Source organism: Siniperca chuatsi, linkage group LG21 (genome assembly GCF_020085105.1).
Source record: "Siniperca chuatsi isolate FFG_IHB_CAS linkage group LG21, ASM2008510v1, whole genome shotgun sequence".
NCBI lineage: Eukaryota > Metazoa > Chordata > Actinopteri > Centrarchiformes > Sinipercidae > Siniperca > Siniperca chuatsi.
The window spans coordinates 2,622,662-2,636,788 of NC_058062.1; the positions used below are offsets into that span (position 1 = coordinate 2,622,662).

The 14,127-nt window shown below is 39.3% G+C and overlaps 1 protein-coding gene across 3 annotated transcripts in view; it reads left to right on the forward strand.

The window, feature by feature from the left end:
• The first annotated feature begins 127 nt into the window (after positions 1 to 127).
• Positions 128 to 14,127, forward strand: part of tmem104 (transmembrane protein 104) — a 59,676-nt gene continuing 45,676 nt past the window's right edge. Inside the window, exons 1-6 of one of the 3 annotated variants that reach the window (XM_044181664.1) lie at positions 128 to 929; positions 1,601 to 1,661; positions 2,601 to 2,722; positions 4,710 to 4,791; positions 8,804 to 8,906; positions 10,836 to 10,919. In XM_044181664.1, the coding sequence (XP_044037599.1) occupies positions 1,617 to 1,661; positions 2,601 to 2,722; positions 4,710 to 4,791; positions 8,804 to 8,906; positions 10,836 to 10,919 (436 nt within the window). In that variant the 5' untranslated portion in view covers positions 128 to 929; positions 1,601 to 1,616. The remainder of the gene's footprint in view (positions 930 to 1,600; positions 1,662 to 2,600; positions 2,723 to 4,709; positions 4,792 to 8,803; positions 8,907 to 10,835; positions 10,920 to 14,127) is intronic. The other 2 variants (XM_044181665.1, XM_044181667.1) reach the window with 2 other exon arrangements.

The following is a 14,127-nucleotide window of genomic DNA, read 5'->3' on the forward strand; positions in this document are numbered from 1 at the left end:
ACTTGCCGGAAACCTAGACTCTGTGTTCTTTGTCCTCTTTTTTTTTTTTAACTACTTTTAATTAATTTTTCTGGTGTGGGCTCAAAACTATTAAAATGTATAGTTATTAGATGATGTGTGTATAATCTGCCAGTGCATGCAATTTGAATTTGACTGATGGGTTTTTTAATAACTAAATATCACCTGGATGTCATATGACATGCACATGTGGCATATGCCTGCACATACTGGTGAAGGGGTTGATCGTTTTGTTAACCTACGCAGCACGGAGGAGCGGTTTGAAACAACATGATTTTTAAATATTGTGTGATCTAACCAAAGTGTAGTCATATAATGTTGAGTGGCAGTGAACTTATTATGCAAAAATCCGTCAGCCGTGTAGGGATAACTGTACAGGGACGGCGAGGATAAACAAAACATGCTCTCACAAGCTGATTTGATTGGACCTCGTGATTTGATTTCTGCACCAACAACCAACCGAGCAAACCAATTTACAGGCGCATCAAGCTAAACATAATAATAAGGAAGACAACTCCATTTTGCTTTCATAATAAAAGATTTGTTATATAAACCCGACAGAGAAGGTTTTACTTTGAAAGGTAACCACGGAAGTGCGAGTTTGTGTGTTAGCGGTGGCTTGATGTTGTGATGTTCGTGCGGGAGCAGGTCAGCTGGTTGGTTAGTTTACTGGCTCAGTTAGACGCAGTTAGCTAAGTGTTAGAGCCTTGTTAGCCCATTGGAAAGTGTTTTCTCTAAGCTTTCGGTTTAAACTTCCCTCCAACTATTTGACAGCGATACAGCTCATGTTAGCTAGGTGGCGAGGGTCTCCGTTTATTCAGCTAGCTAGTTAGGATTGGATCCAACTGACAGCTTGGAGCATCCTGCTAGCCTAGCAGCTAAATAAGCAAGATACACTGGAAAGAAGTAAGGTGAGAAGTGTTCACTTTTGTGTTTTCATTAATGACACCCGTGTAGCCACTTACAGGATAACCTAACTAGTTTCTCGCTTTTATCGGTGTGTTTTTATAAAACGTCACAACAGTACATGATCCGTTTTTGTGTGATAACTTACTAACAGTGACTTAAACACAACTTTATCCAACCAGGATAGCTTTGGCAAGTGACCATATAACTCCATAACGCTGAAACACATGTTATGGATCAAATGTAGTTGTTACTTTCACAATCCCTGTCACCGGGCTGCACAGTACTGATCGGTAGATTTACTAAAACACTCATTTGTTTTGAAATGTGTGCTGCTTAGTGAATCATGTGTATGCCGAATTGAAAATCGGTTCGTAAAATATAAGAAATATCTTGAATCAAAATTTTAACTTAGGTCGGTTTTTTTGCCAACGTTGAAATAATTACTAATAGCAAGATATGTGAGTGGAGTTCTTTTTTCTATGAAAGATAGGATTGGACAACCACTTATTGAATTTTTTTTCTTATACTGTGATTTCTTATTCATACATAATAGACCTTGTACAACCTGTTTTGGCAATATTGTTCTTAATTATGGTCATATTAATAAATAAAGTCTGAATAAGAAAAGAGATAGCTGGCTTCAGCTACCTGGCTGTGTTTTTTTTTCCTTCAGGTGTGAACCAGCAACCATGCCAGGTGGAATTACAGAGACCGGGGAACCCTACTCCGCATTTGTGAGTATCATGCAGGATGCTTTGGTTAATTCCCTAATCTTTTTGGTCATTTAACGTCAGGCACACGTTTAACCACCTTGCAGTTGTAAAGGCAGAGCTCTGTAAAAATGTGGGTTGTGGTAGCCAGAAGCTTGAAGCTGCAGTGGATCCATTTCTGAAAGCAAAGTCAACCTGACGGGAGAAAATAACACTTTAAACACTGCAGCCCTTTAGAGGTGAAGAAGTTGGATTATTCTGCTCTGGTGACTTGCAGATGCTTTAACTTTTATGTTGTGGATTGTATTGAACTACATGTCTGTAAATACTTTGTAAACTTATTACTTACTTATGCTAACGGTATTTTCTTGTCATGATACCTTCTTTGGGTCATGTATTTGAAAGTAGGGATGGTTCGTATGAAAGTGCAAAATAAAGAGGAAGCTAAAATGCTTACACACCAGGCCTCGTTGTGGTCTGGACTCAGTTTTGACAGCTCATCTAAGTCCCTGACTTTGCTTACGTCCGCGTGACTTTGCCACAAAGATAAAGTTCTGCTGGTCAAATGTTTTTTTTCGAAGACGTTAAAGCTTTGAATCATTAAAGCACTTTGCTACCTGATAGGGGTAAGAGGTGCCTTGTTAGCCCAGTTGTCTTCCCTGACAATGCTTGTCTCTTTCCCCTAGAAGTCTGATCTTTTATCAACCAGTGTGCTGAGGAACACTTGATACTGCAGTGCCTGAGATTTTGCACCACTTTAAGTAAATCATTAATATTAGATGAAACTTGATTGATCCCTGTGAAGAAATTAGGTCAGTGCAGCAGCAAAACTAAAAGGTTATAGTGGGGAGGGAATTTAAGGAAACGAAATGCAGCAGAAAATGAAGTAATGTTATAGTTGAATCTCAGCCTTGTTAGACTTGTACATGTCTTTACCTTCCATTGTGCCCATGTCTTCTCCAGGTGGGGTTGGTGTATATGTTCAATCTGATTGTGGGAACAGGAGCTCTGACGATGCCCAAAGCCTTCGCCACAGCCGGTTGGGTGGTCAGCCTGGCACTCATCTCCTTTTTAGGATTTATGAGGTACAGAATACAGAACACCTGTACTGTACACTGCTCCACCTCTTTTCCATTTCTGACAGGTGTCACTTTTCGTTCTGTGCGGCAGAGCCGGTGTCTATCAACATCTGCTTTCTTTTCAGTTTATATTCTGTTTCAGTAGTAAAACAGCACAACATCTCTATTTGAACTAAGAGCTAAAATAAATGTAATTAGACCTTTTTTAATATATACGCAAGGTCAATCACGTGTTTTCCACTAGAAAGGTATGTAGAGGTGAAAGGTTGTTTATTATTCATGTGTGCATTGTGAATTGGTCTGAAAGTTAACAATAAGAGCAGTTGACTAATTAAGTAATCTCATATATTGCTAATTCAACGGTTTTCCAAGGCATTCAAGCATAGTGAGTGTTTTATTGTGCGGAGAAAATAGTAACAGAGGTTTTTCCATGTGAGTGAAATGCTGTCATCAGCTTGGGATTCACTGATGAACTGCAGAGACTCATTTCATGGTTGTGATTTGTGTCACAAATATCACAGCTGGAACAGTGGACGTTAGTGTTTCATCAGTGTGTGTGATACACAATAAAGGTCAGAGTCATGCAGGACTCTTCAGGGGCATTAATCATAAAGGATCTAAAATGATTTTTCTCATAAAGTCCAAATCAGAATGCCTTGTGTCTTCCAAAGTAAGTTTAAAGGGACAGTTCACCCAAAAATGCATATTTTTCCTCTTACCTGTAGGGCTTTTTATCCATCTAGATTGAACTTACATGAATTGTCTGAAGAGTACGGCTGCACAATGTATTTGTCATCTTGAGTTGAGTAATAATTTCTTAATAATAACAACACAGCAAATATCAAAATGAGTATATCAAAGTTGAACCAATTTGATGTGCAGGTGATCAGTGTGTGTGCTTTTTTGTTTGTTTATTTTAAAGGCATCAAGTAGACATTGAAGTTTCTGTTCATTTTTGAAAATTGTATTGATTTTTTTTTTTCTTTAAGGGAGAAGATTTGATTCTCCTTATATTATATATATTATATTTGCAGAAACTTGTTTTCACTTGAGGCCATGGTTAGCCCTGGATAGCGTCTCCTGAAACCTGGACATTTCTGTCACTCATTGGCTGGTAAAATTTGTTACGGGAAGAATATTGAAAATACGAACTTACTGGAATGGTTGGCAGTCTTCTTAGCGATTTTAATAAAAAAAACGTCAGGCAGGTGCAAAGTAACAGAAAACATTATTTACTGAGAAAGGTCTCTTCCAAAATGTCAATACAAACCATGTAAAACTGGTGGCTGAAAGATATTAATTATTACTTATTACTATATTACTTATTATTACTTCTGATTAAAGCAGTGTCCTATATCTTCTCTTCGCTAAGAAGATTTACGGACGATCTGGTGAGTTCACATTTTCAGCATTCTTCCCTTAACAGTTTTTTTGACCCACTGAGTGACTGAAATGTCTGAGTTACAGGAGATCTAGGACAACCCAGGCTGTGCTACCTAAGTAATAGTTGTATGTAATTGTTTTAGGATTTGATTTTTTGATTTTTGTTTTCAGGCCATGTATAAAAAGTAGAGATGCTGTGCTGTTTTTAATACTGAAACAGAATTTAAACAGAAGGCAGACTTTGGTAGAAAATGTCAGCCAATAACTCCATGTTGTGTTGTCTTTGTTGTTACATGCCAGACAGACAGACAGACAGATAGACGGACAGAGAGAGAAGTGACTATGTATGATGGTCTTGGATCAGGGCTAGGCAACAGTGTTGTAGAAAGAAAAATGCACAAAGATGTTTGACCAGATGTCAATAATAGATAGACTCCGCTGGTGGAAATTAAACATATGGTGGTGTTGCAATGAAAGAAAAATATTTGTTTTGCGCACGTAATGGCCTAAATGATAATGGACATACTTCATTTGAACATCGGGGTCATTAATAGCGGCTCGTTAACCTGTTTGTCGTCTTATCTGTCATTCTTCCCTCTCCTGTCACCAGCTACATGACCACCACGTTTGTGATTGAGGCGATGGCGGCGGCCAATGCTCAGCTGCGCTGGAAGAGGAGAGAGCAGGAAGAGGTGAGATATTAAACCCTGTGCGGGAGTCTTAGTCTATATGTGTTGGCTGGATGGACGGTTCTCTGTTTGCTGTAAGGATGTGTCAGACAAGCCAAATATTAAAGAAGTAAATGTTCCCCTCTGTCAGGGGGAGTTTGTCTAATAAGACATTAAGCCAAACACTATTTACACCCTGCAGGCAAAAAAGTGGAACTAATGTTAGTATAAATGTTGCGCAGGGACATTTCCCATCCTTTGCTTCAGTTAATGTGCTTTCAGGTCTTGTTCTGACATGTTGAAGCATATTTAGGGAGCTAATGACAGAATTTTTACAGAGATAAACCAGTGAAATAATCTCTGTCAAAGTAAACACAAATCCAGATTTCAGTCAGGGAGAGTGAGTGATGGTGTGCTAATGTAGAACCACATTACAAGATTAATAAGAACCATTCCTTCTTCCTTTTTGGAGCGCGCCGGATCTAGCTTGTTTCATTGATTCAAAAAAATACACTTCAGCTATGATACAGATTTGGCATTGAAAAAACTCAAGTACTGGATAATGTGGGAGAGTGCAGTGGGCAGTAGTGCACTCACTACAGGATAATATGTTTTTTACAATGGATTTGTAACATAACATTTTGCTGGTGTGGATTTCTTATAGTTTGCATTACTCACTGTCAGTAAAAATGTAATCAGTCTGTCCTGTTGAGTTAAAGCTGGATTTATACTTGACACAAGGGGTTAATGGCTCGTCATAGATCCCTACAGCATGGCAGAGGTTTTGATTTTATAGTTCAGCGGTTCAGCAGGTGCATTAGGTCAGTGTTAGAGAATGGTGCCGCCTGTCAGAGGGCCCAGTAGAAACCCACTGCAGGGCTTAGTGAGGGGTCAAAACATCATTTAACATGAATACAAGAATTTCTAAACCTATCATTCAAAAAGCTTGATTAAAACTGAAGTGAACTGATCTGTGATCACTTAAACATCTAGCACACAGTATTAGACACTAAAGACACCCTGCAGTTTACTCAAACATCTTAGGCCTTTTTACAGCTTACAGTGTCCAAGTATTTTTGTAGCACCAAAGCTGAGTGACCTTTCTGATCAATGAGCTGCCTTCCTTATTTGAGCTGAAGTCTATGACCATATAGCTGTGTCTTCTTTCACATATGAACTTCTGTTGAGAGAAACAATGACTGTTTTCATTTGTAGCCCAGTAAAATAACTAGACTATAGAATATTTCATGTTTAAAGCCTGAAAAAGAAATTCCCCTTTTAATAGAAAGCTGTATTTTTCATTTAGAAGGCTGTTGTTTGTTTTATTGTCCAATCTTAGCACAAGTGAAATGTGTCTCTTGCCACCCGTCTATAAGAAACCCAATTTGGAAGAAGCCGTCGGTATAGGACTGTACTCGATTACCAAGGGAAACAACCCGGTCTTCAATCATTTTTACTTTGACTAAGAAAAAGACTTGGTGCACTTTAAATGGCTCGGCCTTTGCTTTTTGTTTCTCCCCTGGTACAGAAGTCATCTTGCTTAATGCCTGTGGGTTTCCAGTTGAGGAGTTATGAGCCTGAGGACAATAGCCTGACTCTAACTGAGCGCCAAACACTAGGCCTTGATTCATGGCTCCTGTACTCCTCTCAGCCTTTTCCTCCCACGTAATGGAAAACAAGAGAGGGAGAAAACTGGAAATGTTTGCTGCTGAATGCTTTTTATTTCACTCTGCTTGAGTGAAGCATATTAACGAAAATAAAGGCCATTTTTACGGCAATGCATCATATATGTTTTCCGAGAAAGCCTCATATAAGTTTATTAGGTGGAAACTAGAGACCATGAGTTACAGAATGGTCTTTCTGTCTGCATTACCTGCTGTAGAAATCATTTTAAGCCAGCTCATATGGAAAACAAGGCAGATTTGTAGGAAAAGATAAAGTACAGTGTAAAACTCTGGCCTTGTGATGTGACGTAATGGCTGTTTTGCATCTAACCTGAGTGATGTTCTCATTAAATAGTTAATATTTGGCACTGGCAGCAGAGATGTGTCTGCCCTCTGCTGGAATTTTAAGTTTACTGTGACTAGATTGTATTAATGTCTACTCTTAATGAAGCTCCAACATGGACCGTATTCTGAGAAATTCCTTCCCCAAATGTTAAAAATCCATTAAGAAATAATGGCAGCGCTTTATTTTACTGGTCTGTAATTCCCTAATAACTTTCCAGGAAATTTCCTGGAAACAACTGTGTTATTTGGTACTAATTACCAGGAAACTAGAGACAACACTAAGCAGTTATTAGAGTTTAGTTAGTTGTGTTCAGTGAGAGAGAGGGTAAAGTAATGGTAATGATAGCAATAATAATAAGACTAATAATTACAGGTGTAGTAGCAGTTGTCGAGCAGGAACAGGTGGGCAGCAGGTGGCCCACAACCACAGATCCAGACTCTGCAGCTCCGGAGGCAGAAATACCTGCTGAAAGCGACAGAAGGAGAGAGACGAGAAAGCACAAAACTGCGGGAGAGAGAAGATGTCGAGATAGTAACATGCAGTAATGGGATAAGAATGCGTACAGATGGAGAGGAGGAGAGAGGTGCATCATGGGAAGTCTCCCGGCAGTCTAGGCCTATAGCAGCATAACTAAGGGACGGTTCAGGACTCACCTGCGCCAGCCCTAACTAAGCTTTATCAAAGAGGAAAGTCTTAAGCCTACTCTTAAATGTGGAGATGGTGTCTTCCTCCCGAACCCAAACTGGGACCTGGTTCCACAGGAGAGGAGCTTGATAACTGAAAGCTCTGGCTCCTGTTCTACTTTTGGAGACTCTAGGAACCACAAGTAACCCTGCATCCTGGCAGCGCAGTGCTCTAATGGGGTAATAAGGTATTATGAGCTCTTTAAGATACGACGGTGCCTGACCATTAAGAGCTTTATAGGTGAGGAGAAGGATTTTAAATTCTATTCTGGATTATTCAAATAAAATAGTCAAGTCACTTTACGACTGAACTGCTCACAACTCAAAGACATGCACCCTGTACGTGGACTCGCATGTAGATGTTCGTATTAAGGTATCACAAGAAAAAAGGTTGGGAACCGATGCTCTAGGTTAAACAGCGATTAACTGAAATTTATTCATTGAAAGTGTACCAATTGAATTGTCTCCATTTGCCTGTAGTTAGACCCAAATTAAGTCGTCTTTTCCAGGAGCCTTTCGATGAATTTTCAATTACATATGTCCTTTTTATAGGAAACTATGAGATCTGTAGAATAGTGTTACCAACATTATATCATGAAAAAGCCACCAGAAATGAAATGAATAACAGATTCAATTAGCCGTCATATTAAATTTTAAGTATTTCTGAATACTTTATCAGCCTTTGTTTTAATTCTTTTCGTTTAGCCAGTTAGGGACAATATATTGTTCATTATGACTTTTAGTGAAGTCCAAATCTTGGTGTACTAATGTTGACATTGCTCCGTCCTGGTTCCATCATATAAAACTGCTCCACCTCCTTTTCTAATTCACCTGCATGAAGTTAAACATTTGTAGCCACAGCGAGGATTCACAGATTTCACGTCATCTGACTCTCATCCATAGCTGCACATGTTAATCTGTTATTTTGTTGCTTATGTTTGCTGTTGCCCGTTTGTTCGTCACAGAGCCATTAGCTCCTGTCACTCCTCATCTCCTCTTCCTCCCTCAGTCCCAGCCGGCATGTCACTTATTAATTCAGCTGATGACACTCACAAAGTTGATCATCATTCTTTGACAGCTAATTAACATTAATCTGCAGAGAATTTGCGAAATGATAAAAAGTGATGTGTGGGTAAGCGATTGGTGAGAATTTGAAGTCCTCGATTCTCCAAAGTGCTTCCCAGCTGTTGCTTGTTATTTCCAGATGCTGTCTTCCCCTGCGTCACATGCAGAGCGAATAAACGCTGTGTTAATCGCTTGTAAACTGACTGTTGTTTATGTTGTGAAATTAAGGAAAACAGGCAACCAAAATAGAGCTTTACACACTCGTATTATCTCCACAGATCGATGACAGCGACTCCACCTCTGAGTATTCGGATGATGATGTCATGGGCCGAGGCCGATCAGAGCCGGAGACGAAGCCCATCTTGTCTGTTCGTGAGTATCGTGAGTACGACAAGTGTTTATGGTACTTACTGTAGATTTTATTACTGTCATTAGTGCAACTACTGACAACAAACACGAGGTTGAGCTGCTTTGAACTGGACTGGACATAGTGACACTCTGGTAAACCAACATTTCCTCCAAACTAAAAGACTAAACAGGTAGTTTATCATTGCCCTGCAAAACCATTCCTCCTGAGCGTTAGAAAAGGTTCGGTTAGGTTTAGGCACAATAGCTACTTATTACTAAAACTGCTTAGTTTCAGTTAAAGAGAAAAGTTGACTGTTTGACATGAGAGTCCACTGTTTCCTGTTTCCCATAAAGTCACAGGCTTTGTTGACCCATGTGTCCACCCTGACCTCATCCTCATGAGGTTTTGTGGTAAAGTCACAACATCACTTTACTTACGCCGTTGTTCCTGACAGACAAGAGTCATATTTTTTAAGTGGTAGTTTTAGAGATTTGAACAAAAGACTGATGCTGTTATTTTTCTTGTGAGGACAGTCTCTGGTAAATGCAGAGAACATAACAGAATCTTTGTAGACAGCGACAGTGGATCAAAGTGCACTATAGTGCATATAGTTAACCTTAGAGGCTTTTTTTATTAAAAATGAACTACATGTTTTGAGTGTCATCAATGTTTTGTGTCGTGACTATTGCCGAAACAATTAGTCTGTTAGTTGACTGGCAGAAAATCATCAACGCTTCTGAAAAACAGTTTTGATAACAACTAATTGTTTAGTTATCATGCAAACATCTCAAACGTCTTGCTTCCATCCTCTCAAATGTGAGGATTTGCTACTTTTCTCTGTTTTTAATGATTGTACATTGAATGTGTTTGGTTTTGGATTGTTGGTCAGACAAAACAAGACATCTCAAGACATCACCTTGGGCTCTGGGAAATAGTGATGGGCATTTTTCACAATTTTCTGACATTTTATCGACTAAATGATTAATTGATCAATCGAAAAAAATTGTCACAATGAAAATAATTCATAGTTACAGCTCTATAGTTCACATTTGTACTAGTTTTCCATTAAATGTGTGTTACACTTAAAATAAACACGATATTTTGATGGTTTTGATACTGTGGAAAAGGTATGCTGAGATTACTTTGGCCAAGATAATCGTACTGTAAAATTTACACACATAAAATGTGAGCGCTGCTTGTGTGTTACTTCAGTTTATCCACTAAATCTAAACAATGGTGAACAGTAAACTTTTAATCATAATATGATCAGACTGAATAGATCTGAAGAATGCTTTTGTTCCTCAGTCTGTCAAACTGTTAAATCAGAGTTTGGGGTCTCAGTAGGCCGGGAGCCATGTTACACTGGGTCCATTTCATCCAGCCGATGTGCTTTTTTCTTTTAAGACCTGTGTACCTACTAGGCCTGTCACAATATCAGATTTCACTACATGATTATTGTGGCCAAAAGAATTAACGATATTATGACGATATCTATAGAAAATTAGCAGAAAAAAAGAATGCTATCAGTCAAATTCATCTTCTTCTTTTCCGTTTTATGGCAGGTGGCAACCAGCGTTATGGTGCATTACTATGACAAAAAAACGGAAATGATTTAAGAGACGTTGGATTATTTACACGATATTATCATGTGTATTATTAACATGATGTCAATATTTTATTTTTAAATATCACAGTTTAGCGTCAGTACCAGTAAATCACGACACCCCTACGTATGTAAGCTGAGCACTGTTATACCTATACATAAATGTGGTTGTAGCATTTGTTTTGTTGTCTGGCTAAATGTTGTGTTCTGTTATGTGAAAGTGTACACCTTGTGATGCAAGACAAATGTCAGAGAAATCTGACAGTGTAATCAAGTCAAATCATCAGACTGCTCTTTGACATTCACCTACCTCCGCTGTGCATGGGATTTACTGTCGATGGCTTCTATGTTTTCACAGAGAGATCAGGAGGTCACGTCGACCACTTCGACATTGTGGAGCGGGTTGAGATGGGTCAAATGGCCTCCATGTTCTTCAACAAAGGTAATTTTCTTCTGCCCTCAAGCTTCTACTCTCGCTGCCCGTTATTCAGTTAACTGCAGATACCACCATCATTATCCACGTGTAACATTTATGGAGGAGTCGTGCGGCTTGCATGGGATAATTCAGAAAATAATTTTTTACACCTTTTCTGTCCAATCCTCACATTCACAAAGGAAGGCTGCTGGCTCTTTAATTGGATGTAATTATATAAGGATAAATTGCCTTTGGTTGTAATTACCTGTTTGAGACTCCATCAGGGCTGTTAATCCCCCTACTGTGCATGTGTGTGGGAGGGGGTACAACCTGTACTTGTGGCAAAGACGGTAAGGCTTCTGCCTGAATGATTTGGGAGCTAATGAACCCTCTGTTAACTTGTGAAGGCAAATTGAAAGCAGAAACACATTCACCTTGAACCACACAGAAGAACCTCGCAGCTCTACATTCCTCATTCATATCAGTACATTGTCCTGGCCGTGTCTGCATGCCGCACCCCCTTCTCCTCATCTCTTCCCCCCCCTTGTCGGCTTACATTACGCCGGCCGGCTCTTCTTAACCAGATGCGAGTGACTCAACAGACTGCGGCGTCCCTGTTGTCGCAGGAATAAAGGAACAACAAAAGGTCACAGCTCTGACAACATCATCTGTACTGACATGTTCTGTCCTTCGGCGTTTCAACACTAGGTGGAGCACTCGGCACACACAGCACAACGCGCATCCACTCGGCTCATGTTCACGCCCACACGTGTGAACGCACTCATGCATGCCGTAATGCAGCTCGTGCTGTTAAAGCTGCAGTGTGCTCCCACCCAGTCAGCCTCTTGTCACTCAGCTTGACTGTCCTGTCCGTTAAAGGTGAAGCGCTAAAAAAAAAAAAAAAGAGAGAGAGAATCTTTGCTGATGACCTTTCCCACCATGAAAGAGACTGTGTGCAGGTGAGGCACGTGCAGGTATTGATTGGTAATAAGGAAATGAGTTTTCTCTCCTCTCTCCCCCCATGCTATGGGAAAGCTGCCCAGTGACTCTAATCAGAAATGAATTAGATAGGCACGAGTCCCAGCACATGCTGAACGAGGAAAGGGGAAACGCAGCTCTTTTGTCTTTCCTGACAGAGCGACCTGCTCAGTTTCTACCTGCTATCCAGAACTTTCATACCTGTGAGCGAGCTTCCTTTTTGTTCACAAATAAAGAAATGTAACAGGTCCAACATGATATCTGAGTTTTGTACTAATAGCAAAATGCCAAACTTCTCAAATGTTAACTGTTGTCTAAACACAAGCAGCCATTCAAGAACTTTGACCTAATAAAATACAGTCTAAAATTAGCTACATTTTGATTTAAATCAGGAACTATCTGATCAAAGAATGAGTAAAAGAACTATAAACAGTTCTGATGAAGTTTACTGGTAGCTTAAAGCAGAAGCAAGTAGTTGATTCATCAGTTTTTCGATCGACACTCTCTGGTTCAAGTTTCTCATGTCAGATTTTGCAGCCTTTCTTTGTTATATATGATATTAAACTGAATAAATTTGGACTGTTGTTTGGACAAAGAAGACCAAAGGATTAATCGGAAAAAAAATATATATATATATATCTATTCAAAAATATTTTGTTAGTCCACAATGATTCCAGTCTTCTTGGAGAGATGTTCTTCATTGATACTAATATTGTTGTTGGACCTAATTATCATAATTAGTGTTAATTATCATAATTAGTGTTAGGTAAAGTTGCAGACTCAGTGCCAGGTGAAAGCACTAATAGAAAGGACAGACTCGTGTAGCTTGACTCTGGATGACCTCTGCATGCTCAGACTAATGGTAATTTATGTAAAAACATGCTGAGGACTGGTACAACTGTCAGGAAACTTACAGGTCCCTGGATGCACAAATGTAGGTGCCATACAATACATATGAACTCTGCACATGTCAGCGTGTGTTGTTAATTCTGTATTGTGCCTGTTGATCAGTGTGACTTTTTTGCTCTTCAAATGATATGTCAAAACTAAGAAGGTAGATGTTTAATTACTGCTTTATTTAATGGCAAAATTACATTAAAGTTGTTTGGTGCAATTTATTGTAGTTAATTAATTTGCAGTAAATAATTTTGCAGTACATTAATTGGCAACAATTTTGATAATCAAGTAATTGTTTTTTATTTTATTTTTAAACAAAATGCCAAAAAAAAATCACTGGTTCCAGGCCTTAAATGGTAATTATCTGCAGGTTTTCTTAGTCGTCTGTTAGTAAATTGAATATCTTTGGGTTTTGGAGTGTCAGACAAAGCAAGCAATTTTAATGTCAGCCTGGAAACCTCCAGGTTGATGTATTCCAATCATTTTTCACAATTTTCTGACATTTTACAGAGCAGACAATTAATGGATTCATCAAGATCAATCAGCAGATTGATTGATAATGAAAATAGTTGCAGCCCTAGCTATAGATTCTTTATTCTGGCACTGCCTCTTGGTCAGTGTGCATTCAGATTTTATAGTTTTGCACTTTAAATAAGATGCTAAATCTAAGAATAAACACAATCAGGCCATTAGGAGCTATTCATTTATGTCTAGAGTGTTTACAATTGCACCAAAATGCCTGAAAATGTCATTCTCGTCCTCTTCCAAGGGAATGGCTGTGCAGTTTGTTAGAAGTGACAACTTAATTCAAACCAACCCCAGGAAACAAGCCTAAATTGTAAGGGATTATGGGTGTGAGGGGACAGATGTTGACATCTGATCACCAGTAGTTCCTCTTTCTTGGAAAGCAGAGCAAAACAAAATCAGCTGAGGGCAAACTGCAGTCTGGACTGACAGTTGCATTCAGCTCTTCGTATGTTCAAGGAGCTAAATAACAAGGAAGAGTACAAACAAGTCCAGTTTTAACACCACTTCCCCACTCGTAACAGATAATAAACTGTAGGCGTGACTGCACGCTGTCTTTCTGTCAGGCAATTAAAAGGCATCTCTCCTGCTGTTGAAGAGGCACTCAGAGGGCATTTGACTTCCTCCTGGTCTGAAATTGACGAGGCAACGGCAGCAGTGGTATGCAGGCTTGGAATAAGGCCATGAGTATCGTATCAGCCTGACCTGCAGCCACTGACAGGAATGTTGATGGGGGCTGGTTTATCTGCACCACTGTGGAAAGGTGTTACTATAACCTTCACATTGATGATTTCAAAGTTGATTAGAAGACGACTTTGGCTAAAGTCACAAAGAG